General features: G+C 37.9%; 1 protein-coding gene and 1 long non-coding RNA gene across 2 annotated transcripts; one reads left to right on the plus strand and one right to left on the minus strand.

Moving 5' to 3' along the window:
• LOC109724071 lies at positions 209-19,347 on the plus strand. The gene is made up of 18 exons (XM_020252721.1): positions 209-279; positions 416-527; positions 13,427-13,555; positions 13,669-13,753; positions 13,903-14,005; positions 14,107-14,191; positions 14,297-14,380; positions 14,527-14,633; positions 15,133-15,241; positions 15,399-15,817; positions 15,935-16,016; positions 16,324-16,500; positions 16,576-16,629; positions 16,832-16,924; positions 17,008-17,073; positions 17,249-17,295; positions 17,428-18,129; positions 18,295-19,347. The coding sequence occupies exons 3-18, from the start codon at positions 13,439-13,441 to the stop codon at positions 18,677-18,679; spliced, it is 2,715 nt and encodes a 904-aa protein (XP_020108310.1). The 5' UTR covers positions 209-279; positions 416-527; positions 13,427-13,438; the 3' UTR covers positions 18,680-19,347.
• LOC109724353 lies at positions 19,863-21,941 on the minus strand. The gene is made up of 2 exons (XR_002219901.1): positions 21,656-21,941; positions 19,863-20,043 (listed from the first exon to the last, which is right to left on the minus strand). It is a non-coding gene; the product is annotated as an uncharacterized LOC109724353 (long non-coding RNA).

Here is a 27,712-nt window from a genome sequence, read left to right on the forward strand (position 1 = left end):
GTTTTGCCCTATCTTCTCACCAGTCACCCCTGCGGCCCTGCCACCGACCCCAGCTCCCAGCCCCCAGCCCCCAGCCCTTCCCCTCCCCATCTTCCCTTTTGGCCGCTCGCCGAACGCCATCGGAAGCCCCCGCGGGTCCACATCGAAGATCGGGTTCTTCACTCTTCAGAAATCAGAACCCTCCTCGTCGCCTCTTCCGCTTCCGCTTCCGCTTCCGCTTCCGCTTCCGCTTCCGCTTCCAACGATGGGTCAGTAATCGGATGGTTCTTTACAAACCATGTACGAATAAGAGTTTGAAGATGTCTAACTTTAAGATTTCCTGCTCCTAACATTTGTCTTAGATTGTGTCAAGCTCCCAAGATTTCCTGCTCCTAACTTTAAGATTTCCTGCTCCTAACTTTAAGATTTCCTGCAGCCAGAGAGTTATCGTGGGGCCGCACACCGCTCGCCGTCGGAATCCCCCGCGAGGCCGAGCACCACTCGCAATCTGGTTCTAACTTCTAAGTTCCACAGTTCCACTTTATCTGGTACAAAACTATAAATTTATATTTTTTATGACTATGATTGGAGTTAATATTTGCTATTATATCCATGTTAAGTGGCTATTATATGAATGTTAAGTGCTATTATATGCATGTTAAGTTGTTGTTACTTGTTGTTACGTTCATTAATTTGCTTGTTGTTGTATGAAGACTCAGAACCAATGAAGTGGGATTTATTACTTAAGAGTTAGGTTATACTTGATGCATGATTGATGGGTAATTCTAATATTCTTTTGATGTGATTTTATTCTTTCGAGAATCCATGATAACTCTCGACCTTTTGTGGTTAAATCAAGAGTCGGAGTTCGCTGATTATAATTACTAAAGCTTTTTGTGCTTGTATGCTTTATGTTTATTCAAGCTTTTATGTATGCTTATATGTGGAATTGTGAACTTTATGTATCTTTTATTTGTTTACTGTTTAGACTTTAGATATGCAAGTATGCACTATGCAAAGTGCAAGTTTTATCTTATATTTAGTTTCCAACTATGCTTGTACGTGAACCTTCTATGTAGTGAACCTTCTATGTAGTTTCCAACTATGTGAACCTTCTATGTAGTGAACCTTCTATGTGAACCTTCTATGTATTTAGTTTCCCACTTGCTTGTATGTGAACCTTCTATGTTTTATATGTTTTATTTAGTTTCCAACTATGTAGTTTCCAACTATCTTGTATTTAGTTTCCAACTATGCTTGTATGTGAATCTACTATGCTTGTATGTGAACCTTCTATATTTATATTTAATTATATTTAGTTTCCAACTATGTTTTATATTCAATTATTTATTTATTTTGAGGCATAATATAGTTTGCTATTTTTTTTTTTTACTTAATTAGCTTAATTTTGTAGCTCTTTATTCTTATATTTTTAAGAAATATGAGTATTTATGCTAATAGCATAAATTTTGAGAGAAAAAAAAACTTAATTTAATAGCCGAATTTTTGATCCCGAATTTTTAATTAGTGAACGTATAATATCCGTATAAATCACGTATCCGAATAATTGGCGAATCTGTTTTTTAGCCGTATTTTTCAACGAATTTAAAAATTAGAAGATGAATTTATCCGAATTATATCAGTACCGAATTTTTGCCGAATCCGAATTAACTAACTATGAGCCAAACTAATCACAATTTGGCCCTGTTTAGCATTTCTTCCTAGAAGTGATTTTGGGCTCAAAATTACTTTTGGGCTTAGTAGAGCGTTTGACAACGGGAGTTTGAAAATCTGATTCTGCTTATCAGAATCAGAAAACTGATTTTTCAACCCGTAGAATCAGATGCTATAAAAAGCTACTTCTTCAAAACTGATTTCCGCAAAAGCAGTTTTCCCACTTAAAATTTTTTATAAAAATACCAAAATTACCTCTAAACAAATAATACAATTCTACTCTACTCTTTTATAATTAATCTTTCAAACTACTATCTTCTCTCTCCCATCTCCTTCTACAGCCGACTCTCCACTCCAACAAATTTTTTTTTTCACTTTCCTCTCCTCTCTCCTCCATCTCTCTTCTTTCTTTCTCTTCGGCAACGTCTTTCTCTCTGGCGACGTCTTTCTCTCTGGCGACGCCTTTCTCTCCGGTGAGTCTTTTCTCTCAGGCAAACCTCCAAGGTACCCACACTTTTTTTTTTTATGCAGATTTCTCTCCTTCCCTCTCTTTCTTTCTTCATCTGCTCAGCCTTTCTTTGTCGGATCCGCACCGGCGGGATCTGGCTTTGCTAGATGATCCAGCCCCTGATCCGCACTGGCGGGATCCAAAAAAGACGAATCCCGCTAGCTTGGCCGGATCCGCGCCGGCGGTGTCCAACTTTGCCGGATCCGACCCCAGATCCGTGTCGGCAGATCCGAGATCAAAGACGGATCCCGCCGCGGCAAGATCGGCAAAGACGGATCTCGCCGCTTGACCGGATCGCAAGATTCAAGCCGGTGGGATCCGGTAAAGACGCCTCCGACAAGGATGGATTTCATGACACCATAATTTATCTTCTAACTATTTTTATAAAACTACAAAAAGACCAACCTGCATGATATTATTTGCAATCTTTTTTTGATAAATATATATTGGCAAATTATATAATATTTTTTTGCAACCTTTTTTGATGTTTAAATTAGAAATTAGTTGTGTTTTGATTATTTGATTAGTTTCTAATATGTAATATTTTAAAAATTTATTTAGTTTGTAGTATTGTCTAGTTTGTATGCGATGTTTCGGTTATTTTTTATTTTGTAGTATGCAGCTATGGCACTTCCAGTGTTTGAAAGGCGGGGCGCAAAAAGGCGCAAGACTCTCCTGGGAGCCTAGGCGCGAGGCGCACTGCAGAAGCGCGCGCCTCAAGAAGGCGATGCGGCACATACATTTAATCTTGATATTCTACATTAAAAAAACTCCAAAATAACTATACAAAACTAAAATAACTATAAAAAAGTAAAGAAAACACATGCATATAGGTTCTCAAGTTAAAAAAAATATATTTCGACTTTCAACTTAAAAGTGATTGTGGTGCCAATGTTTTCATTTGGCCTCAAGAAGGAGGAGGGCGGTAAAAGAAGAGAGTGGTAGGAGGAGAGGGCGGTAGATGGATTTCATTAGGGTTTTTTTAGGTTTCTTTTAGATTCTTGTACTAATCTTATCGGGCTAAAACATAAAACTTATATCCGAAACCCAATTACCCGAAAACTTTAATCCAAAATCCAAAAAATATTAAATATGCCGAGGCGCGCGCCTTATGTGGGCCTCGCGCCTCGCCTGAGGCGCGCGCCTTAGGGCCTAGGCACGCGCCTCAGCAATAGCACCTCGCCTCGTTATTGCTGAGGCGCGGAGGCTCGCGCCTCGCGCCTAGGCGCTGAGGCGCGCGCCTCGCGCCTAGGCGCTGAGGCGCGTGCCTCAGGCGCGCCTTTTCAAACACTGGGCACTTCACAACTTTATTAGGATGAGTTCGACGCAAGATGAAGAGTTCAACAAATGTGATCAAGATATGAATTATATGGCCAATATTGAAAAAGATGAAAGCAGTACAAGTAGTTCGACACAGATTTATAGTGGAGTAACAGATGATTACATCATGACCCAAACTCGCGATTGTATTGCTGCCTCATTGAAGAGCACATTTAGATAAATTATTATCCTAATAGATATTTATAATTATACACTTTTGTTATATTAAATAGTTATTAATAATTTGAAATATTGACATGTAATATTAATTAGTTTTAAAAATAACTAATGTTAAACAACATTACAAAATCACTTTAGCAAAAAAAATGCCAAATAGTTTTCTAAAATTACTTCAATAAAATTATTTTTCTATCAGATATAGCTAAACACTCTACAGTTTTTAATAAAAATTATTTTTTAAAATCAAAATCAATTATAGAGAAATCACTTTTTCAAAATCTTGGGCAAACGGGCCTTCCTCATGCGGACTCTTTCGCTACCCGATTCCTCTGATTGAAGTTCCCTCCCTCTCTTCAGTCCACAAACCAACGATCCCCTGCTCCCCCCTTCGACCGCTTGATTCCTCCACTCCGGAAAACCCTAGAGCGACCAGTTCCTTTCCCCTGCGATCGCCCGATTCCTCCGATCGATAGATAATCTTGGTACACTGCTCGATATCATGTTGGAGCTAGGGTTTCTGGTTGGGAGAGGTAATTTATCTAATCACCTTCAATTTAGCAATTAGTTTCATCATATGTTTGGCTATTTCACGATTTGCTTTTGTTTCTCGTGATTGTATGATGAACCCACTCTCTTGGTGATTTCGTATGTATCTTTTCCGGCTTTTGCTCTTATTAGAGACCACGAACCCTAGATTCATATACCATTGCTTTCTCGCGGAGACCGCGAAACCCTAGAGTTAGGTATCATTGCTCAACTAGATCAGATGGATCTAAAGTCTATGATGAGGTTGCCTTGCCAAGGCAATATCAGATAGGTGTCCCTCAGATCCTATCCTAATTACTTCATGTGGTTTAATCCAATTCATTTTTTATTTTTTTACTAACATTACATATCTTTTGATGACCGTTTTACTTTTAGCAACCAATTTATCCGTATGTACTCTGCTTAGGGTTTTGCAAGATGCAGATGATTGATTACCAAACGAGTCATTAGGACAGCTGTTGTGTCTTCTTACAGAAAGGTTTACGATAGGAGCATAAGATATTATTAAGCTTAGTTAATTTGGTCTCTTCTGTCTTTCTTCTACACTTCTTTGTTTTGATATGATTTTTTATTGTATCTCTTAGTTTAGAATTTGCAAGTATGATCTTCTATTTATTATATAGTTTTTATTTTTACAATACTTGATTGCTCTTGATAGTGCCCTGTGCAACTTTTTTTCTTTCATATGTACTTTCTGAACTTTGCAGTCCTTATCAAAATTTCTTTTTGTTATTTTTCAAGTGAGTAATATTATCTTCTTTTCATTTCGATTTGTAATTATACATTCTCTTTTCTTTCTCACTTGATAGTCCCTTTTCCTGCTAGTGAAATATTTGTTTCCAATTGAAACAGACTTAATAGATTGGGCGGCAAATAAATTGTTATTACTTAATTTAGATGGTTGTAGGGGAACACACTACTACTGCTAATATTTAGCTAGCCTAAATTAACACGTAAATTTATATTCAATTTCAAATAATTGTTTGCAAGAAAAAAGAAAAGCTCTTTTCTCAATCCTCCCTTGAATTAAAGTTGACTTGCACCTCTGCGATGGGATTTTGGGGGGATTCGATTTTTGCTATGTGAATTCCTCAAACCAAACACCATAATGAGAGTCACTCATTTTGATTCTTTTTGCATGCCTCAGACCTTTCAAACCAAACAAAACCCTAAAAGAGTGACTGTCTTACCTAAATGAACTCAAGTTATGATATGTTGACCGTGTCACACCTCGGGGTCTCTTTTGTAAGCCATTTAGAAATTGGGCTATCTTTTGTAAATCAGAGTCTGCGGAAAAGCACCTATTTTTTTTAACCTTGACCCAGGGATGTAACAGACCCGCTACAAATACAGAAAATTTTCATTCCAGATGGATAGAGTTTCTCCTGTATTTGTATGGCGTAGGCCAAAGGGTCAACGGGTCAGGTTTTACTACAACTACTTGAAATGCGTTTGGATAACATCCTTTTTCAATTGGGTATGGCTTCTTCGGGGAACGATAACACACAATGATCATCATTTCACAAGTTTTCACATTACACAATTAGCTGTCCTTAGTCACCAGCATTCCACATCACTTTCGTTTTCATTCGTATTAGTTAAAAGCGCCTCCCACACGAAGGCTTCACTTTGAAACTCTAGTATTCCCAAAATCCACGCAACGCTAAAAACCGCTTTGAAGACCGTTTCTCACATGGAAACTTTTATTTTAGAAACAAGCTACCGCAATGGGTAGAAATTCATTATTTGCGAAAATCACGAGTATACTTTAAAAACTTCATTTGAAATCCAAATCCAAAATCTCACATGCAGCCAAAAATCTCACAAATATTCAAAATTTACGGATATCAAGATCCACGAGTAAATCCACTGAACCACAACACTGTCTGATTACTAACAAGTATGCAATAAGCATCAAATCAGAACTGATAACGTAAGGTCGGGATCTCTATCTCACGCTATCTATAGCCTCACGCACCGTCCCAACCCTCACAGCCTGAGCTACCTGGAAAAAAGTAGGGAGTGAGAGCATGTAAACAAGTCTCCTCCTCTTAGTGGGTACCGCAAGACAACGAAGGCAAGCTGTACATACCGACAGATGGAAAGGATAAACAACAATAGTAATAAGTAAATCGTGTATAATAACAATGAATAACAACCACCGATAATCACCAAAGAGGCTACTACTGTAAGGTGAGATTATAAAGTAACGACCAACTATAATCAACGGTTAAACTAGTGCAATAGCAATGATAACTGAACTAAAAATAACTATGATAATGGTATGGATAACCACTACTGCAAAGGAAGATAGAGAAATGACTATGGGCCAACTGCAACTGATAGCACAAGTATACCCAATCAACTGTCGTTTGCCGTATTGGTCTAAGGGCCTCAGGCAATGCCATTCCTGGTCTAATTGGCATATGACTCTAGTAGTAGGCCGCTAGAGCTCATGGGTCGGATGTACGACCACCTTTCCGAAAAAGAACACACTCTTGTGGTGGATCAGATCGCTGGTGTACGTGAAATGCTCACGAGCTGTGGCAATCGATGCAGTATGCTTAATGGCCAACAACGACAACAAGCCGATAGAACAATCCACAACCATATTTGACCAAATCCGGTCTAATATTTCCGAAGGAATGTCACTATGTCACTGACATATCAGGTCTATGTGCAAGTACAAAATGTCATTAATGATGAAGTCATGGAACGATAATCAATAACTGGAGTGTTACTCTACCACTAGATCAATTATGATACTGCAAGACGAAACAACCGTAGATTAACGAGCACCAAGTAGTGTGTAAGATACTGAGCATATAATCATGATAAGCTATGCAAATCAAAGAGGAAAAAGATAAGAAGTCACCGAGCATGAGCCGCTGGACCTACTTCGGATCGAAGTACCCACCTATATCAGCAGTCGGACCTAGCTCCCGAGGTGTGTAGAATCATCGACCGGACCTACGATAGATCCACCGAGTCAGGGTCCAATCCTTTAGCCTCAAAACACATCGCTCGCAAACCCCAAGTCGCTCGCGAAATCGATTTTCCGAAATCGATTCCTGAACTCGCCGAGAATCCCGAAAACGCACCGGGATGCCCCCAGGACCCACGAAACGTCCCGAAACACACCGAATCATGTTGTGAGTCACCCGCTGCCCCTGAAACACATCCAATTGAGTGTCCGGGCAGCAAACACTTGCACCAAGGTCAACTCGGTCGACACCGGTCGACCGTTTTGTTCCGAGCTTCCGGAAGTGTTCACTTTGGCACCGGAAGCCTCTGCCGCCCATCGGCTGCCTTTGAACACACGAGGGGACCACGACGGCCAGCCAACGAGGCTAGGCGATGATTTCTGGGGCAACCACGTCGCCGAAAACTCATCTCAACACGAAATCGCGTTCTACTGGCGATATCAGCAAAACGCTCCGAAATCCTACTTCCGATTGCACGAGGGCTTCGAAAACTAGACAATAAGTCCAGAGGGTCACAATCAGTGACCACGCGCTGCCCGAGGCAGCCCACACAGCCAATATTGCGTTTAAACCCCTAAACATTCCACAATTCACAAAATTGCAATTTAGGGTTGTTACCATAATCCGTGTGCCATTGGGATGAAGCAAGAGTACCTATGGACAGGTCTCGACGTGTCGGACACCGTGCTTGCTGTCCGAAGTGAGAACGACGTTCGAGGAGCGTGTTGGAGCTTCACGAAGTGCTGCGACAAACGCATACCGGGAGCAATGATGACTGCGCAGTGAAATGGAGTCTCTCTGGCAGGATCCGAGGCGAGCATGACGATCAATGAGGGTTAGAAATTGTCGTGCTCCTTTCCGGAGGTTTGGGGACGCTTCGTGTGGCCTGAAAAAGCACAAAAGGGCAAAAGAGCCCTAGTTCAAGGGTGTAGGGAGCACCATGGTTCCGGTCGGCAGCTCGGCGGCGTGCGTGGGCCTTGGTCGGGCGCGAAGGGGTAGGGGAGCCTCGTGCTCCCCTCAGCCGGCGCTGGAAGCGGCGGTAGCGGCGCCTCAGGAAGGCCTGGCCCGCAGGGCTAGGGCTAGTGCTAGGGCTCGGGTGGTGGCGGTAGTGGCCGGGGAAGCCACGGGGCAGCGGCAACGACTCGCCTGAGGCCGGAGGGAGGCGGCGGTGATGGCCTGAGGCGGCGGCGGCGGCGGCGGCGGCGCGGCAGAGACAGGGCCTCCCTCTACCCAGATCTGCACCGAGAGGAGCTTGATGGCCGCGGCGGCGCTCGACAGTGCTGGGGCCGTTGGGGAGGGTCGCCGGAGGTCCCTGCTATGTGGGGCAAGGCCCGAGGGGGTGTGTGGCCTCTTCCTAGAGCTTCGGTTCCAGAGAGTGAGAGAGGGGGTTCAGGGAGAGATTAAGGGAAAGAGAGAGAGTGAGGTGGCCGGCTGGATTTGGGTAGCTAGCGGCCGGGGAGGGGCGTGGTGCACTTTGAGAAGAGAGAGGGTGTCGGCTGAGTGTGAATGGGTCGAGAACAGAGTTAGGGTTAGGGTTAGGGTTAGGGTTAGGGTTGGGAGAAGAGAAACCCTTAGTGGGTGTTTAGGCCTCAAGTGGTAATTTTGCGAAAAAGCCCATGAATTCCAACAATTCTTAATCCAGCCCTTCACGGCACGCGTAAAACACAGAATGACACCCCCATGTGCGATTTCGTGCAATTTGGAACATAAACTATTGGGGGATTCTCCAAAATTCGATTTTCCCTATTTCGACCGTTCCTTGGTTTTCGCGCAATTGCGGTAAATCTATCCATCAGATTTATGAACGGACTGCTTTGGTGCGTTTAGCACTGCCGGACCTTGGAGATCACGTTTTTGTTTCGCGAGTCACGGATTTGTATCAAACCCCACACACACACACACACACACACACACACACACACACATATATATCCCAGATATATAAATTCGAAATTTGAATTCAAATTCAATTTCTTATTTGAATTCCTCATTTCAAAATATCCCAGATTTTACAGACCGACCTAATATGACTATGCAAATCAAGTTGACTCTTAATACACACTAAATTTAGTGATCACCCACTTAATCTTTTATAAGCAAGGCTAACTCTTAATAGATACTAAACTCATTGCTACACCATTTAGTAATTCGACCCAATTACATGAATTGAGATACAAATTGTCAAATTGAGATTCGAATCACACAGTTATTTCAATACTTGAACCAAATTTACTCCATTACTCCTATTCCAAAATAAAATCATTATTTAATCATTTTCTTGTGATTCAGCTGTGTCATCTGATAATTATTTAACTTTGGTGTTGAAGTAACTTTTGATTTTTCAAGTGCAATATTTAACTTATGCACTTACGCCTTTTCTAACTTTGGATTTAAAATCTAGTACCAAATTGATGAACTTGTGGTTACTATTTTATGTTCCATAATATTTTTGGAAAAACTTCAACTAATTTGTCTTTGACGGTTTGAACATTCTGTGGTAATTTCAAACTTGATAGCGATTGCGAACGGAAATCACTATAGAACTTTACATGCATCATGTCACTTGCATCACTCACATGCATCACATATTCAAATGCATCGTTTCACCAGCATCACTTCATATGCATCATTTCACATGTATCACGTCACATGCATCATATATTCACATGCATCATTTCACCAGCATCACTTTATATATGCATCACGTAAAAAATAACCCAAGTTCCTCAAGCCAGTAAAAGAGTGTCACCAGATTCTAAAGCTATAGTTAGGAAAGGCACAAGTTACTCCAAATGTTGAACTTTGCAAAAGAAAGAAAAAAGAAAAAAAAAATCAAAAGATATTTCCAAACCAAATATGAAATAGTTTTAGTTTTGTTTCGCATAACCAAAGCTGAAATAGTTGTAGTTTTGCTCTGCATTTGTTTTTGTGATACAATCAAGTAGTAGGATCAATTTGGTTCAGATATTGGAGTTACATACTATTTGAATCTTAATTTGATAATTTGTATATGAGTTCCTGTGATCGCGTTTAATTATTAAGGGTGTTAGCACTGTGCTTAGTATATCTTAAGAGTCGAGCTTATAATTTGAGTTTAGTGGATATTTAATGTAATGGCATTACTTGTTATTTAGTTGGTGCATTGTGCTTGATTTTGTTTGTCAATTAAAAGACATGAGAAAAGAGAGGAAACTGACCCTCTTCAACGGCTTTTAGTTTGCATTTTGCTTATTCATACGAGTGATTTATATAGCTTAGGAGAATCTATATGTAAAAGTGCAATTGTTCTGGTGGGTAATGTTGGACTATCTGGATTCCGAGTACCATGTCACTGAAGTTTCACCTGTTGTTGTGTGAATATTGGATGACCTGTTTATGGGACAGTTTCACTACTTAACGCTTTGATCCAGCCCGGCCCTTAAATCCGGGTCCAAATGTAGGCCTAAAGCCAGGAAGCTACACGTCTTGGGCTTCACATGCTTAGTATGAAGTTTGGGCGAGCTTAGCATCAGTGGATTCTAGCTCTGGCTGGTTTTAATAGTTTCTTTTAACATGGCTCGTTTGAAAATCTGGGCCTCAATATAGGACCAAGGCAGGGATTCTTCGGCTTTACGGGTTTAGTATTAAATTTTCTTTTTGGAGAGCCATTGGATAATAATTTTCGTTCTCAATTTAGTTTGCCTAGTTAATCTTGACTTTTGTGTTAGCTGGTTTTGTTAGGTTAAAATATGTAACAACTCATAATAACGCATATTTGGTGTGATTCGAAGTTTTACACCCTATTTGCCAACGCCCAAATCGCTAAACTGGTTGGGTTCGATCTCAATATTCCTTATTTCCATTGTTTGGAAATTTATTACTCTATGATTTGAATTGATTTGCACTGATTTTGGGTGGATTTTCATAGGTGTACAAGAAATGATTCAGAGGCAGGATATACTGTACTTTTCATATCTTTTTTTAATCCAAAGCTTTTTATTACCTCAAGGTCTTTTGAGTTAAAAAAATTGTCAAATTGCTGAATAATGTGTAAATGATTAAATTAAGTAGTTGGTATCTCTTTTAGCGTAGTTTTTTTTCTTTTTATTTCATTTGCATATTCTACGTTTATTTTACTTTCTTTCTCTTTATCCCCTCATGTTACCTACCTTTCATCATTCTCAGTTTTCTCCTCTATCTTTTAATTTTTTATTATTTAAAGTCTCTAAGACATCCAATGGTTTTTTTATGTTATTATTTTCTATTTTGCTACACATTTTATATAATAGTTGTTTCTTGTTTTTAAAAAATATTCTTGTATTTCCTCCTTATTTTTATATAAATTTTTTTGTTGCTGATTCAGAAATCCTTATTCCTCTAGTAAGTTTTTGGAATCTTTTGTTTTCACTTTCTTTTTCTAGTTCTTTGGTGTTTCGGTTCTTTCTTTCTTTTTTTTTTTTTCTAAGCAATGTATTTCCTATCTTTAGGAAGTTTTGCCCTTGGTTTCTTTCCTATCTAGTAAGTTTTGCTATTGCTTCATAGTGTAATATTGTGTACCTGCTTTTCTTTTTGCCTCTTACCTCATAAAATAACACACGATATTGTTCACCCAAAACTAGCTTCCTGAGAGAGACTTCTTTTTTTTCCGGTTGCCTTTGTTGCCTTTTCGTGTCCTTGGATATAAATTTTCTTACGTCAAAGCAAAAGGAAGTTCTCTTGTTCATCCCTTATTGAATTTATTTAATTTTATGCTGAATGTTATTACATATTACTTTTGTTTCTTTTGTTTTTCTCATTTTATTCTTGCTACTTTTTCGCTCTCTTATCTGCTGATTATTTATCTTGATGCTTCTGTATGTGCATTATGGGTTTTTTTTAAGAGTAAAGAGTGGTTAATATGTATTATCATGGACACAATTTTCTATGTTAGTTGTATAAGTGATTGTTGTTGATCTTATTTATGAAATTATGTTCCGATATTTGTTAGTGTCTTCTTCCAATTCAATCTTCACTTTACATATATATCCATTTAATGTTTTGAATTAACCAGATCCTTCTATTTTCATCATGTTTACTTTCATTTCTTATTTCTCCTTTTGTTTGTTCTTCCTCCTTTTGTTCTTTTCTATTTTTTGCCTTTATTTTCACTCTCTGTTTGGGTGGTACAATCGTTCTTTAGAGCAAAGCTAAGAAGTTATACGCTAATTTATATGAGGTGATTTATCTTATTTAAAAAAAATAACTTGAATGCTGAATATAAGATCTAATTTTAAATATTTGATAACATTTCTTGTCATTTAAATGTACAAATTTATATGAGGTGATTTATCTTGTTTAAAAAAATAACTTGAATGCTGAATATAAGATCTAATTTTAAATATTTGATAACATTTCTTGTCATTTAAATGTACAAATTAAGAGGGTATACTGAATAAGATATTTATGCATCCAAATAGGGTCTAAGGGAAATAGATTATTGAAGTGAGGAATCTTAACAGTAGCTTACAATTCTTTTACTGAACTCAATTTGTGCAACAACGAAGGGCGTAAATCCAGTTGCTTGCTTTCTTTTTAAATCTATTTTATGATACTTAAAGTATCATAAAAATAGATTGTAACTGATTCTTTTAAATCTATTTTTTAAAAAATGAAATTAAATGTAACAGATATATATATTTTATGATACTTATCATAAAAATAGATTTATTATATTAAATTATAATTTTAAATTATTATAAATAAAAATTTTAATATAAATGTATGATGGAGGCAGTAGTATCAGTACATAGAATAATTTCCCGAAACCCTTCTTGCTTTCTGTTGTCCGGATCAGTCGCCAAGCGCTCGCTCTGCCCGCACGATCTTCTCCTCTCCTTTTCAAAGTATTCCTTTTCTGTCCTTTTGTTACAAAACCTTCGCGCGTCTCCACTTCACTACTAGTTTTGTGCACAATCTCTTTATTTGATCTTATTGAGGTTTGCGAACTATGGGAGATCGATCGCTGTGGAACTTGTTCAAATCGTTTCGTAAAATTACACAATTTTCTGTTTTGTTTAATGTTTTGTTTTTCCTTTGGAGAGTTAGGAGAATTTAAATGCAATATGTGCACAGGTTCATGGGCTTTTTTTTCCTTTTTCTGATGAAGATCAGAGCACCATCATTGTGCCTGAGGAAAAACTTAGAAATTTATTATTTTGATCATGTTATGATTTTTTTTTCTGGATCCTATTTTCAGTAATAAGTTATCTTTGTGTAGGGCCCTAGTAATATGGCTTCGCATTATCAAGCTGCTTTATTGGTTGCTTCTCCATCGTATCCAAACTCCATTGCTTGGTCGAACGAAAATTTGGTGGCTATTGCATCAGGCCATATCATTACTATATTGGTATGCAAACATTGTTAACCTTGCATTACATAGTATTTTACATTTATGTTCTTAAATGTTGTTAAATTGCTTTATTTGTTATTTATCTTGCACGCATGTTGTGCTCTTGCTAGAACCCAGCTTTGCATGCGGGTCCTCGAGGTCTCATTACGCTTCATCCTGATAAGCCATTTCCTATAGGAGTTGTTGACAAAGAAGGTTGCATCCTTTCTTTCAATTTTTACTCTCTTTTTTTTCTTTTTTTTTTTCCTCTTTATACATAACTTTGTCAAATAATTGGGTTTTGCGAGAATGTAGTTACTTTTCGGCCTATTGTTTACATCGTCACTTGATATGAAATTTTGCAGATCTTCTTAGTCCATGTTTAATGCCTACAAGTTTGTCCCGTGATGTTCGTCCATGTGCTCGGTCGATTTCGTGGTCTCAACCGGGTTTTGCATCTAACTCGGGGTAAACACAATTTCGTCAACCTTCATGACTCTTGAAATTGCATAAGATTTTGCTGGTTTGTTGAATTTGGTTTTTTGGTATTTATATATGACTCACTTTAGATGCTTGCTGGCTGTTTGCACCACTGGAGGTCATGTGAAGTTATATCGCGCTCCTTTTTGTGAATTTACTGCTGAATGGATTGAGGTATCCATTATATTTGAATTTCTCATTATAAATGTTAATATTGCGTTCCATCCTTTTGAATAGACACAAAAATAATCATATCCATAACTCTCTTGCTTATGATAGGTTGTGGACATCTCCGAGTTGCTTTTTAAGCATCTAGAAAGTACTGAGTTTGGAGAGCATAATGCTTCTGAATTTCATCAGAAGGTTAGTTCTTTAATAGTCTTTTTTAATTTCCTAAATAAACATGCTACTGCATCTAACCGTTTCATCAAATAGATAGTAGCTTCTGAGAGTTCTCTGTGTTCTGTCTCTTTCTTGCCATGAAAATTCTTTTCATCTTGTACCAAAAGCAAGGCAGCACAGGCTGCACAACAGGGAGAGGTTGCGCTGAAGAGTTGGAAGAATCTCTTTCCAGTAAGGGCTCTGGACGAAGAAAAAGAAAGACTTTAGGCAAAAGGTCAATTTTCACCTTTTATTTGGTATTCATGCATTTTGCCTATATATGAATATGATATGTGGGAATAGTCTTAATGTATAGTCTATATGTCGTATTGATCTTGGGAGCTGCATACATCTTTCTTGAGGTTTACTAACATTAGTTGCTTTTGTGAGGATTGGTGACCCTTTTTCTTACATATATTATTAGAAACCATAGCGTAGTCTGATCTAAGCAAACTGCAAGTTATTATTTATGTCCTAATGTCTAGGTTTATTTGTGAGAATTATTGAATTTTTTGTTTCAGACTGACAAGTTCCTTTTCAAATTCATATTATGTTTTCTTTTGGTCACTTTTATCTCTCTTATTCAATGTTAAATGATTGTATATAGGCATTACCTAAATTATATATTAGCATTGTCATCTTATCTAGGGTTGTACTATAGATTCAGACATATTCATTGTCTTTCCTATTTTTTTTTTTAAATTTATTCTCTTATCAAACATTAAATTTTGTAGAGATGGGGCCAATGAAGAATTTGTAGAACTCTCTTATTGTTCAAAGAAGGCGAAATTAAGGGATAAAGGTGGTCGTCTTGCAGCATCCAATACGGCTACTCCAAATAAGGTATCCATGTGTTCTCTTCCTGATTTTGCTTTCACCGGTAATGCTTTGAAGGGGATAAAAAATTTTGAGTCATGCAGCGAAAAGTACATCAGTTGTTTGTTGGGGGTGTGAATATTTCTGGTTGGTGGTTCATTTTGTAAATGACATGTTATCTCAGGTCATTGAGGTTGAATCTGGAACTTTCGTGGTGAATGATCAAAGTTTGCCATCAAGAGTTAAGGGAAGATCATCTTTGAATGGAGAAAACAATTCCTTTCCTCTAATTACAGCAAAGCAGTATGCATCTCGTAGTGCTTTACTATCATCCCTCGTAGTGGCATGGTCTCCAGTTGTAACATTATGCGGAAGCAAATGTGCTATTTTAGCTGTTGGAGCTAAGTCCGGTAATATTTCTTTTTGGAAAATTTGCACACCACAATTCTACACAGTGGAGCATGATGGAGTTCCAGCTGATGCAATACTCATCGGGCTTCTTCAGGCGCATAGTGCATGGATAACAGCAATTAGTTGGGGAGTTGCCACTTCAAGTTGCTTAAAGTCCCAGTTAGCTGTGGCTACTGGTAGTTGTGACGGAAGGTGATTTTTTCTTTTTTCCTACCGTTTTGCGACTTTTGTCCTTCTCTTCACTTCTTCTTTCTAGTATTTGCTAGGCTCTTTTTAATCTATATTTTTCTTTTCAAAAAAAAAACACAGCGTGAAGATATGGTTGGGAGATGTTCAAAGACTAGTTCAATCTACAGAGGCAACCAATAGGTCCTTTTCCTTACTAACTGAGGTAAATTTTTTTATGCATACCACTCTCATGACTACAGAGCATGTACATGCGAACCATATTTTGTTAGAACTAATCTTATGAGCTAAGAAAATAGATTGCGTATATAGGAAAAAAGAAATTGTAGTAGTCAGTCCGCTCACCCCCTCCCTTTATTATATGGTTTGTGCCAGATGTTATATGCTGATGAGGAGTAACCAAGAAAACAACCCCAGTTTTCATTAGTAGATGTTATACCCTGGTTAGCAGTCATCTGTTATTTGTGGACTTGAATTCAACGTCCCATTTTAACTCCTCTCATCTTCAACAGGTCACAAATGCTACATCAGCCCCAGTTTCAACAATTTCGTTGATTGTGCAAGCTCAATCTCAAGATAAAATTATTTTGGCAATTGGAAGAGGATCTGGATCACTTGAAACGTGGATATATTGCCTATCTAGCAACAAAATTCAATGTGCTGGCATTTCTGAAGCACATGATCAAGTGGTATATGTACAATTTGATGAAGTTAGATGTCATTGAACTCATATTTACAGTGCCGACCTGTATACTTTTTTGCAGGTGACCGGTCTAGCTTGGGCTTTTGATGGTCATTGTTTGTACAGCTGCAGCCAGGTTACTTTACATTCATTAATCATCAAACATATGTTATTGACTAGTATCTGTTTGTAATTTTTTTGCTTCAAAAGAAAAAAGAAAATACATTGTAGCTTTGAGATAGCACACGTCAAATTACAAGTCTAGTGGAATTGTATTAGGGCATATATATAGTACATCTTTGCTGGTTTACTGACTCAAGTTCATACCTTGACAATAGGACAATTCTGTGCGTAGTTGGACTTTACATGGAAGTCGTCAACGCCAAGTTCCTTTCCCTTCAAATTTTCCAGGCATAAAAAATTCAACAAATGTACATCATTTAGGTTTATTTTCCTGCTATTCTTGATTTCCATCTTTTCCCCTTTTCTTATGGAGTATGAAACTCATATGCAGCTCTCACAAGTATCTGACCAATGCTTTGGCCTTGCACTTGCTCCTGGAGAATTGATGGTTGCTGTGGTGAGCTCAATCTCTCAGAAGATCGCTTCCGTATTTATATTTTCTGCTATTTATTTATGTTCTTTAGACACGCATAAACGCGAAAGGAGTTGGTTCCAATCTTTATATATCGTGTCGATAGTTTTTTATTTACTTTGCATTTAAATCATGATCTAACAAGATCATTACACTTCAGGTTCGCAGTTTGGAGACTAATCTTTTGAACCAAATGTATCAAGCCAGGTGATTGATTTCTCTAGGAGTATTTAAACTTATGATAGTATGTGATCCATTAGTACTTTGGAGACATTTTGTGGTAACGTGATGTATAAATAAAACTGCTGAAACTAAAATTTTCTTGTTGGTGTTACTCAGAACTCAGAGAGCGGTGGTTGAGTTTTTCTGGACTGGAGGACAGCTCCTTGAACCATTGGAGAAAAACGTTAGTTGTGGTAGTAAACCCTCAGAATTATCCAAAAGGGAGTTGCAGTGTTGGGAATGCAACATTTTGTGGTCTTTAAAGAATTTTGAGAATGGCGATAAGCTACCTGTCCTATGGGACACTATAGCTGCATTGCTAGTCCTTAAGAAGTTGGCACCTACTTTTGTTCGAGACTTGCTCTCAAAGTGGATCTCAAGTTGGTTTCCTGAGAAGCAAGAAAGCGGATATATGGAGAAGACCTTGTTGCATGTTCAAAACATGTTGTCCGTGATAAGTTCTCGCAGAATACACCTCCTCAACATAATCTCTAGAAGATTAATGCCAAGAAAGGAAAAGGCTGAGGTACCTAAATGGGAGCAGCATAACTTCAGTGATAAAACCTATGTTGAAGGAGAGACGGAATTGTGGCATAATTTTCTTGTCAATAGTGAAAGAGAGCTGACAGAGAGGCTTGTTGCTTCAACTTTTACTACTGTTCTAAGTCGTGCAGCTCTTTCGCCCGATTCTTTTTCCGTTGACACAAGCTGGTTCCCAATTGGAGTGGCTCAAATGGAGCAGTGGGTTGCCATCAACAGTAAAGTAGTGCACAATCAGCTTAAAGTACTTGGATCAAAATTTAAAGAACTAGGAACAAGGTGTTTGTATTTCTTACCTCATCAATTATTTAAATGGCTTTTCATTTCCTCCCAATTTATAAGACAGCCTACTTTTTCATCCACAATTGAAATATTCAGCTTAAATCAATTTCTTTCTTTCATATACTTGTGTTCTAATATCTGAATTTATCTTTAATCATCTAGGATCGATTCGGTATGTGAATACTCAAAGAGTGAGGTATGCAGCTTCTGCACTGGCCCAGTTCAGTTTAAATCCCCAGATGTTGCCTCTTGTGAAGGCCGCAAAGTCGAAGGTGGGGAAGTCGAAAGCCATAAATTATCGAGATGTGCCGTTTCGATGAAGCTGTGTTCTATCACGGAGCCAATGTGGTTTTGCTGTTGTTGCAATCGGTGGATCAATAAATTGGCCCCTCAAGCCATCTTTACCATGCCTAGCTCTCCATTAGATGTAAATTGTGGTTGCGGATCTTTTGATCTGGATGAAGTTTGTTTACCGTTGTGCCCTTTCTGCGGCATATTGTTACAGAGATCGATGCCGGAGTTTTTGCTGTCAGTTTGCCCGGTATAAAAACTAGCTTGAGGATTTCTCAAATGAAATGGTTACAAATTGAAAAAGGGCCGAGGTGCTATTTGAAAATATTCTGCAGTTGAGGGGGGATCGATTTGCGCTTTTACCGAGCAAAAACAAGCAGCTGCAGGGAGGGAGGAGGGAAGAGGGAGATGAATGAGACGAGCGCAACAGCAAGCGATCCCCACGCGTGCGCGCAGGAGCGAGAGGGGGTGGTGGGGGGGAGAAGGGAGAGGAAGGAGACGGAGACCAGCGCATCGGCAAGCAATTCTAGGCAACTGTCGACAGCAAGTCCCTACGTGTTGCCGAAGATCTCCCCTTAGGATCTCCCCGTCGACTATGCTGGATTCCTCGTCGTCGTCGTCTTCGGCTTCTCTGGTGTCATGTTCCGAATATGTGAATATCTTCGCTCTAGATCTCTCTCAGATCCGAAAATATCAGTGATTCATCAATTAAGATAATGGATGCCTTAGTGTTTTGTATGTCTTGTGATTTTATTTGTGTCATGCCCCAAGGCCCTTTCAGAAGCCTTTTTTTAATAAAAAGGTAAAAATTGAAAAACAGTCCAAGGGGAAAAATGCTTTTTTTTTTTTTTTTTTTGGAAACACCTTGCCCACAAGACGGATAGATCTGCCACAAATACTAGAATTTCTCGAGTATTTTTTGTATTTGCATGGCGTATCAACTTGCTGCGTACGACAGCCAACAATCTACACTCACAAAGATCTAATTAAATGATGTAAACTGCCCATCCGCCAAACATAGAAATTTATTTATTATTTGGAAGTGTTTCTCATATGAAAATTTTATTTTAAAACTAGGGATTTACGAAAAAGTTGAAAATCTTTTAAAAATTATTTCTCACATGAAATTTTAACCTTTTTGAAAAATGACTATCACGAAGGATAGAAAACTTTTCTGCTATAAATTCACAATACAAAAATCAACAACTTAATTAGAGCTAGGCTGGAATACTATCAATAGTGGTGCTATTAGTTTTTTAGTCCTTGGATTGAGAAATATGTAGTTATGATGATGTGGGACCCCTAGGGTTGAGTGGGTGGTTGGTTAAATAGTATAATCTAACGGATAAAAATAATCAAAGGGGTTAATCTAACGGCAGAAAATTTGATAGCACAAAGTACTTGGTGCTATCTATAATATAGCAGCCGAACTTATTTAATTAATCCAAAGAAAAATAAACTTAACTGAACAATTTCAATATAGAACTTATTTAACGAATTACCATAAATGGGTACAGAAAGAGATAATTAGAATCAATCAATGGATATGCACGTGACCACCAGAGCTCACTAGCTACACTGCACCTCACGCATCATTCTGACCCTCACCGCTTATGTCACCTGTAAAAATAGGAGGTGAGAAACTAACATGAGCTTTCCCAGTGGGTATCGCAAGCCAATGAGGACAAGTTATACTCATCGAAAAATGAGAGAGTAATCGATTGTAGTGAAGAGGTACAACAAATACAATAACAATAATGAGTTGAAAGATAATAATCAAGTGTAAATAGAAATACGATTAACCGCTACTGAAATGTAAAACAAAATGCAAATATGCATCAACTGGATGGATAGTTGAAAAATGCCTTATCAACCTATCATGTTGGTCTAAAGATCTTAGGCAATGTCATATCGCGCTCAACCACCTAGTATATAACCCTAGCAAAGTAACCGCATTGGGCTCATGGGTCAGAAGTATATACCAAACGACGGGGCGTAATAATGTCATAGTGCAGATTTTGTACATTATAAAGTCCAATTTCGGCATTAAAATTCTCTACATGCAAGTTTAAGGAGTTCTAACTTAGGAAGGCAGCATCTCACGGTAGAATTGAGGTTTCCAATCTAAAATTTGACAAAAGGTAGATCATCCTACCTTTCTATCAGCTGGAAGTGAAGTCCCCCCCCAAGTTTCTTAGCTTCAATACAGGTGGAGAAGTCGAAGTAATCACAGCTCCAAACAAGAAACTTGCTGGAAAAGGAATTGGATTCAAAAATTCATTGGAAACCCAATTTGGGTCCGAGAACTTGTTATATTTGGTTTAGATTTGTAGTTATCTAAATTGGAGTTAAATCCTAATCTAATTAGGATTATATATAATTTAGATTTAATTTGGCATATATGGATTATGAGTCGGAATCTAATTTCTAATTGAATTAGGATTAGACTCTACTTAGGAGACATGTATTATAAATACATGCTACGGCCAAATTAATTGCCGCGACTCAAATTAAGAGAGCCATGCAAAATTAATTAAGTTATTGGTGGCCTGCCGTGCTCTAATTAGAGGCAAACTCTAATGACGCCGCATCTATGCTAATTCTGTACGGTGGCAGCAACATGAGCCGAGGGAGTTGGAGCTCTAATTAGTTGAGTATCTGAGAAGGAGCCGCACATGCCATGCTAATTAATTAAGGTGTTGTTCCGTACGGTTTGAGGCGCCGGTGACTAATCAGAGGCCATGCACTAATTAGTGCTAATTTGGAATCCGTACAGATTGGGTTGAGAGAAGCTCTTTTTCGGAGTTGCTTGTTGCGGCGTTTCGGATCTAATTAAGTTTTGGTCTTTTGAGAGATCTTCTTTGTACTCCGCCTTTTCGACATTAATAAATTATTTGCTCCGTCTTCGCCCGTGGACGTAGGCCGTTGGCCGAACCACGTAAATATCGGTGTGTTCTTTCCGCTTATCTTTTCTTTTCTTGCATTAAATTATTTTCTGGATCTATTTTTCGCCGTTCCGATTTTAACAGAACTCAAATTAACTAATAATCTCAGTTTACTAACTTGTAATTTAGGTAGATGTAGCTCCAAAATCACCAGAAGTGAATAAAAAACTAACAAGAATCCAGCAAATCCTCAGCTAGAAAGAATCAGATCGAGAAAAACCATCAAATCCCAATAGCACTCCAAATCAGCACAATTCTCAAATTTGCTCCAATTTAGAGCTATTTACCTGGAAACGAGATGCTAGGATTGCTCCACAATCTCTTCGTTTTCTACTACAATCACGAATCAACACCTCAGCAGCAATTGGAAGCCTCAAAACAGCCCAAGATTCTAAACTGTTGCAGCTGCTGTTGCTGTTCTTGCTGTCTTGCTGCACTCGCAGGGAAGAGGGAGGAGGAAGGAAGAAAATTGAAGGAGAATTGATAGAGAATTGGAGTTCACAGTGGAAGGGAAATGTAAAAGGGTCACTTGGGGTCGCAGGAGTTACTTTATAGAAGAAATGATTGGATAAAATGAGCCCACGGATCAAAAGTTTCTTAAACTATAGGAATTTAAATGAAGAGATTTAATTCCTATAGTTACTTTAAATTATAGGAATTTAAAAGTTTATTGAACATATTAAATACATTGAATTAAAATATTTACCAACATTACAAAATTTTTAAATAGTAATGCAAATTAAATTCTTCTAACTTAAATTTAATATTTTAATTTTAATTATTTAATATTTTAATATTTAAATTCAACGTATTTAGAAATAGAACTATTTATAAAGTTTCTATAATTTAAATTAATGCCTAAATTTGAGAAACACTGAAATTTCTAAAATAATTGCCCAAATTAATGCCTATATTAATGTCTCAATTTGGGTAATAAATAAATTCCCAAAATTAGTGTAAATTAATACGTAAATTCAGGATATAAATTAGAACTTTTTTTAAATATTGTTGTATAGTTTAATCACAAAAATAGCCTCAATGAAGCAACCCTTTTACCAGCTAAATGTTAAAATTAAATCTTTATCGTCCATTGATCAACAGTTAAGATTTTTTTTTTTATTTTTTATACAATAAAGTACCGAATCATTTCTCTTAAGATATTGATGAACTTGTAAATACTTGGATGTCTTGAGACTCTGAATCTTTGTACCTCCTTTTAGGAGAATAACAATGCTGAAATATCATCAAATATGGGACTACATGTAGTATCCCTCCAATTATTCCAAGTTGCTGCTGGTGTTGGTGATTAGCTCTCTCTGCTCATTTGAATTCCATTTACTTCTTTTCTGCAATTGTGCGCGCGGCATGTATCATGTATGACAGCACATGTTGTTCTTTATAATTTGGAACGTTTGATTGTCGAAACTTTTCTTATTCGTGATAACATGCCTCAACTTGGGCTTCTGCACTAGAATAGCTCTTCGATGTTGCAAGGTAATAAGATAGTGGAGCTAGCTATTGATGTATCTAATGTTGTTCTACTTGAATAAGCGACCCGCTATCTCGAACTCCCATCTTTTGAATCGAATTTTTGATTCCGAGAAGAGGTGCCTCTGCGTGTGTTTCACATGGTGTTTCATTGCATTATCTTATGCTTGCACATAATAATGAGCAAAATATAATAGCGAGAAGCTACACATGTTCGATGCGAATGACTACATTATTTCCTATAGTATCCACTACAAAGGACAGCAATTACTGGTGTTAGTACAATCTAAAGTGTATGGTTACTATACAATTCTAATATCTGCATCAGATGATTGTAGATTTTGTCTTTGGTCCTTGATCTTTATAGAAACTTGTCATGCTAGGAACTTCTTGGTTCTCAGTGAGCAAGCAAGCCCTTGATCACATTATGGTTGGGATAAGGCTATAATTTAACATTCGAAATTGGCTTCTAAGCTAAGCTTTCAATAAGTAAAGTGATTTCCAATATTACATCAAAATTTGGTATCTAGTGAAATAACACAAATTCGGTGGATCAAATTTTGAATGTAGTATTAGCTTCTAAATTGCCAATAAGCAGTAGTCAGACCAAAGCTTACTTGGAAATGTAGAAGTATCGAGCTGAACAATACGGTTTTGCTGGATCGAACTGTTAGCAATATACCCTAAAGCCAATCGGTGACATAGGCTTATGGACATATTAAGTATTTTTCTTAATTAATAAAGGGCAAATTTTATTCATATTTATTATTAGTAGTACAATACATTTATATGAATCGTCCGTTGAATCTTCGTTAAGAAAATATATTCCTAAGAGTTAGGAATTTGAGATATATATTTTTTTGTACAAAATTCTTAAATGCTCTTAGCCATAGGAATATCATAAGGACGATGATATTTTCGGATAGGGGGGTGCATGCTACACCTCTATGTTGAGATGATGAATCTCAAGTTATTAGTGTAGGGACACTAAAGTAAGCATGCAGGTGCTTGTTAGCGAACAAGTATACTGAGCGTGACTATTTAGTTGAACAGTCACATGGTTCCATATTCGCCAGTGACTAGTTCTTTGCTACAGTCGTGTGAAGTACTCCTCGGACCTGAGGCATCATGGTTGCTTCACATATAGATTGCTACAGTTTGGCTGCACTAATACTTAGACTCTAATCATTGGTCTACGTCTGGTACTGATTGGCTGTAGTAGTTTATATGGGGAGGCATGTGAGTGCGCAATAAGGAATTCAATACTCTCGATTTTGAGAGAGAGAACGCCCTATGTAGGTTATCAGACTCGATTCGGAAAATCCCTAGCCAAGGTACGTGGTGTGTGGAAAGAGTTTCCAGCTGTGTTACCATATTGAGTCGGTTTTAGATATTCTAGTCATACGATCAAATAATAAGATTTGGCGAGTAACCATAATTTTAGTTCGATCGGGGCGTTGTGTGTTGCAAGGAATTAATCACACGGTAACTGTTAGCAGGAAGGTTCGTTTTTCATCATCATTCTGGATTGCCGTGATATACTTCTAGGTGTCGCTCACGGATAGTGAGAGAAGTAAAAATAATTTAAAATAAATTATTTTCTAGATTAGAAGAGTTCTAATTCAATATTGACGGCTTCATTAGTAAATGACACACCAAAATTAATGTGAAGGAGATTCACATTATTCTTTTCTCTCAATCTTTCGTCAAGTTCACATTATTTCATTAAAAGAGAAAGTAGATATCAGAAGACTGCTAGCACCGTCTTCGTAATCTACAACTCATCTGTTCCGTGCGACGGAAGACATTGGATCTGCATTAATTCCGTGTGGATACGCGTAGAGGCTGGGCACGTGCGCGGCTAATCGGAATCTCAGTTTCAACCGTACAGTAGATCAACAGACCTTAACTGGTCCGAGGTGATGTCGCCTGAACTTCAAATATGTTTAGGTTAGATTATTATTTTACACTGTAACATGAGAATGATCCACTGGCACTGGAGTGATTTGTTTTTGATTTGGTTCATATGTGATATGGATTTTTGTTTTGGAAAAATTTCTAAAGGTACAATATTTTTTCCGCTGCGATTTGTATTTTATTTTTGTGCCGAATAAATTCTTACAGTGGTATCAGAGCCGATTCTCATGTTCTATGTAAAATATTAACGATTTGTACGGTTTGATTAAAATTTTGGAACTTTTTTGATTAGATCGATATTGTTTTTCTTAAATTGCACATACTGCGATTTATTGGTTTCACACTATAAAATAAATACGTGGAGACTTAAGAAAAACATATTATTGAGTTCCAAAATTTTTAATCGATGTTTAGATCGATTTGGTTATTATATTCTGCATACTTTTTTAGATGGGTGATGATCATGAACCTTAGACATCTGTGATTTGATTATGGATGTATCTGTGATTTGATTATGAATGTATGTGTGATGTTGTAATTTTGTGTTTATGGTGTATTTTGTAAGATTAAAAAGGGCCTGCGTGCCATCTTTATTTTAATTGGGATCTGCGAATCCCTGTAATTTTGATTAGATGAAATAAGGGTTATTTGGAGAAGAGTGCACATCAAGCGTTGATGGATTGGCGTCGGCATCAAAGGATGTATCAGATCCAACAGAAGAAGATGGCTAAATATTTGCAAGCGAAATAATCTCAAGAGTTGAGAATATGTGTGTATCACCCTATAGACCGATTTGACTCATCGGCTCGAGTCGAATCAGAAAAGTCCATGATCATCCCTAAACTATGCAATTAATTTTTGTGTTTGTGATAACTGTGATTTATTTTATATGAGATATAACATGTGATGATGAGACCGATATAATTTTAAAGTTTTTAAACTCCCTACAAAATATTAAGTTGAAACGAAGGGGCATTTGATGCTCTATCGTGGCCTTCCACCGATCACAAGATGTAGCATTGTTTCAACATTGAGTAGTCACGCATGGTCCCATGGGGCTACTTGTGTTTGAACTATGCGAACATCTTGCCATAGGATGCTACAATATGGCATTATCAATGGATCCAAGAAACCGTCCGATGAGGGTCTTTTGATAATTCCATATTTGTAGGAGAGGAGGATTAGATTTAACTAAGGTTGTTGCGCCAAGGAACCGTCTGGTGAGGCGTAAAATCCTTAGAGGCCGAAGGACGATTGGATTGCACATAAGATGTGTCGAGGTAAGATGTTACCCGTTCATTAAATTGCGGCTTTCCAAGAAACTGTCCGGTGAGGTAAGTCGTAATTTATGAAACCCCAATCACCACTAAGAAATCTAATGGATGAGGATTTTCGTCTTTCTACTTAGGGAGTGTAAAAATTCGATAAAATTAGTGGGAGGAGCCTTTTAAACTAAAAGACCCTAGTTTAATAGGTTAAAAAGAAAAATACTTATCTAACTAAAATCTCTACTTTCTGCAGACAAAATGAATGCCTCTAACCCTCTTTCTCGCATAATGGAATATAACCGATTAACCGGCCCTAATTACCAAGACTGGCTTCGTAACCTAAAAATTGTTTTAGGTATTGAAAAGCTTGATTATGTTCTTCAAGCTCCAATTCCCGAGCTTATCGCTGAAGCCACACTTGAAGAAATTGAGGAGAGAGACAAGTGGGTTGATGATGACCAGCGTGTCAAATATTACATGCTGGCCTCTATGTCGAATGAGCTGCAACAGTAGCATGAGAACTATGTTCGAGCATATGAGATGCTTGCGCACTTACAAGAGTTGTATGGTGCACAAAGCTGAACCGCAAGATATGAGATATCAAAGCGATTGTTTAGGGCTCAGATGACTCCAGGCACGTCAGTCAGTGAACATTGTCTTAAAATGATTAACGATATTTCCAAGATATGAGATATCAAAGAGACAAGTTTCCGCTGCCTATTATTTCCAACAGTCTTAAAATGACTAACGATATGGAGCAGCTGATAAACCTCGGCTTGAACTTGGACACAGACTTGCAGATCGATCTAGTTCTACAGTCTTTGCCAGAATCGTTCTCTCATTTCGTTATGAACTTCAACATGAATAAGATTCATGCCACTTTGTCCGAGCTTATGAATATGCTAGTCATAGCGGAAAGCACGTTGAAAACAAACGGGATGGCGATGGCGGTTGAGAGAACTTCAAAAGGAAAGTTCAAAGGAAAGAAAAAGTTTTCCAAGCTCAAGTCATCGAGAGGAGTGAAGAAAGTCAATTTTAAGAAATCCGACAAAGGCAAGGCTAAAGGAAAATGTTTCCATTGCGGAAAAGAAGGGCATTGGAAGAGAAATTGTAAAGAATATCTTTCTACCCTAAAAGAAAAGTTGAAAAGGGGCCTTCTGAAGGTACGAACCAAATGCTAGTCGTTGAGGCCAATATGATTGGCTCTACTTCTTCTTGGGTATTAGATTCTGCATGTACCTTACATCTTTGTAATTCATTGCAGGATCTAAAGGGAAGTAGAACACTGAAGGACGGCAAGGTGACCCTACGTGTAAGATATCGAATCCTCGTATTAATAATCCACTTTTGGTCAAAGTGACCAAAGTGTGGCGAGGGGAATGCTTGGACATATTCCATTTGACATTCCAAGGATGTTGGAAGGGTCAAAGTTGAGTTCTAATAGAGTTAATTGAGTTTTAGCATTTCTCGGCGCAAAACAGAAGTCGAACAAATGCTAAACTGCAGTCTGGGCACTTGGTACCGGTACAACATTAGGGTGGTACCAGTACCATGTATTAAACCGAGAGTAGTAGCTCTCGGGTTGGCCTCTGCGTAGTCGTGTAACCAGTGACAGAAATCCCTGGTACCGGTACCAACAGTAGAAAACTGCGGAGTGCAATTTGTTACAAA

Source organism: Ananas comosus, linkage group 18 (assembly GCF_001540865.1).
Source record: "Ananas comosus cultivar F153 linkage group 18, ASM154086v1, whole genome shotgun sequence".
NCBI classification, from domain to species: domain Eukaryota; kingdom Viridiplantae; phylum Streptophyta; class Magnoliopsida; order Poales; family Bromeliaceae; genus Ananas; species Ananas comosus.

Excerpts from the sequence above, each read along its gene's own strand:
- LOC109724071 (XM_020252721.1), top strand. The coding sequence starts at position 13,439 with ATGGCTTCGCATTATCAAGCTGCTTTATTGGTTGCTTCTCCATCGTAT. Across the intron at positions 15,818-15,934 it reads ACTGGTAGTTGTGACGGAAG|CGTGAAGATATGGTTGGGAG; the intron begins GTGATTTTTTCT and ends AAAAAAACACAG. Across the intron at positions 17,296-17,427 it reads AACCAAATGTATCAAGCCAG|AACTCAGAGAGCGGTGGTTG; the intron begins GTGATTGATTTC and ends GGTGTTACTCAG.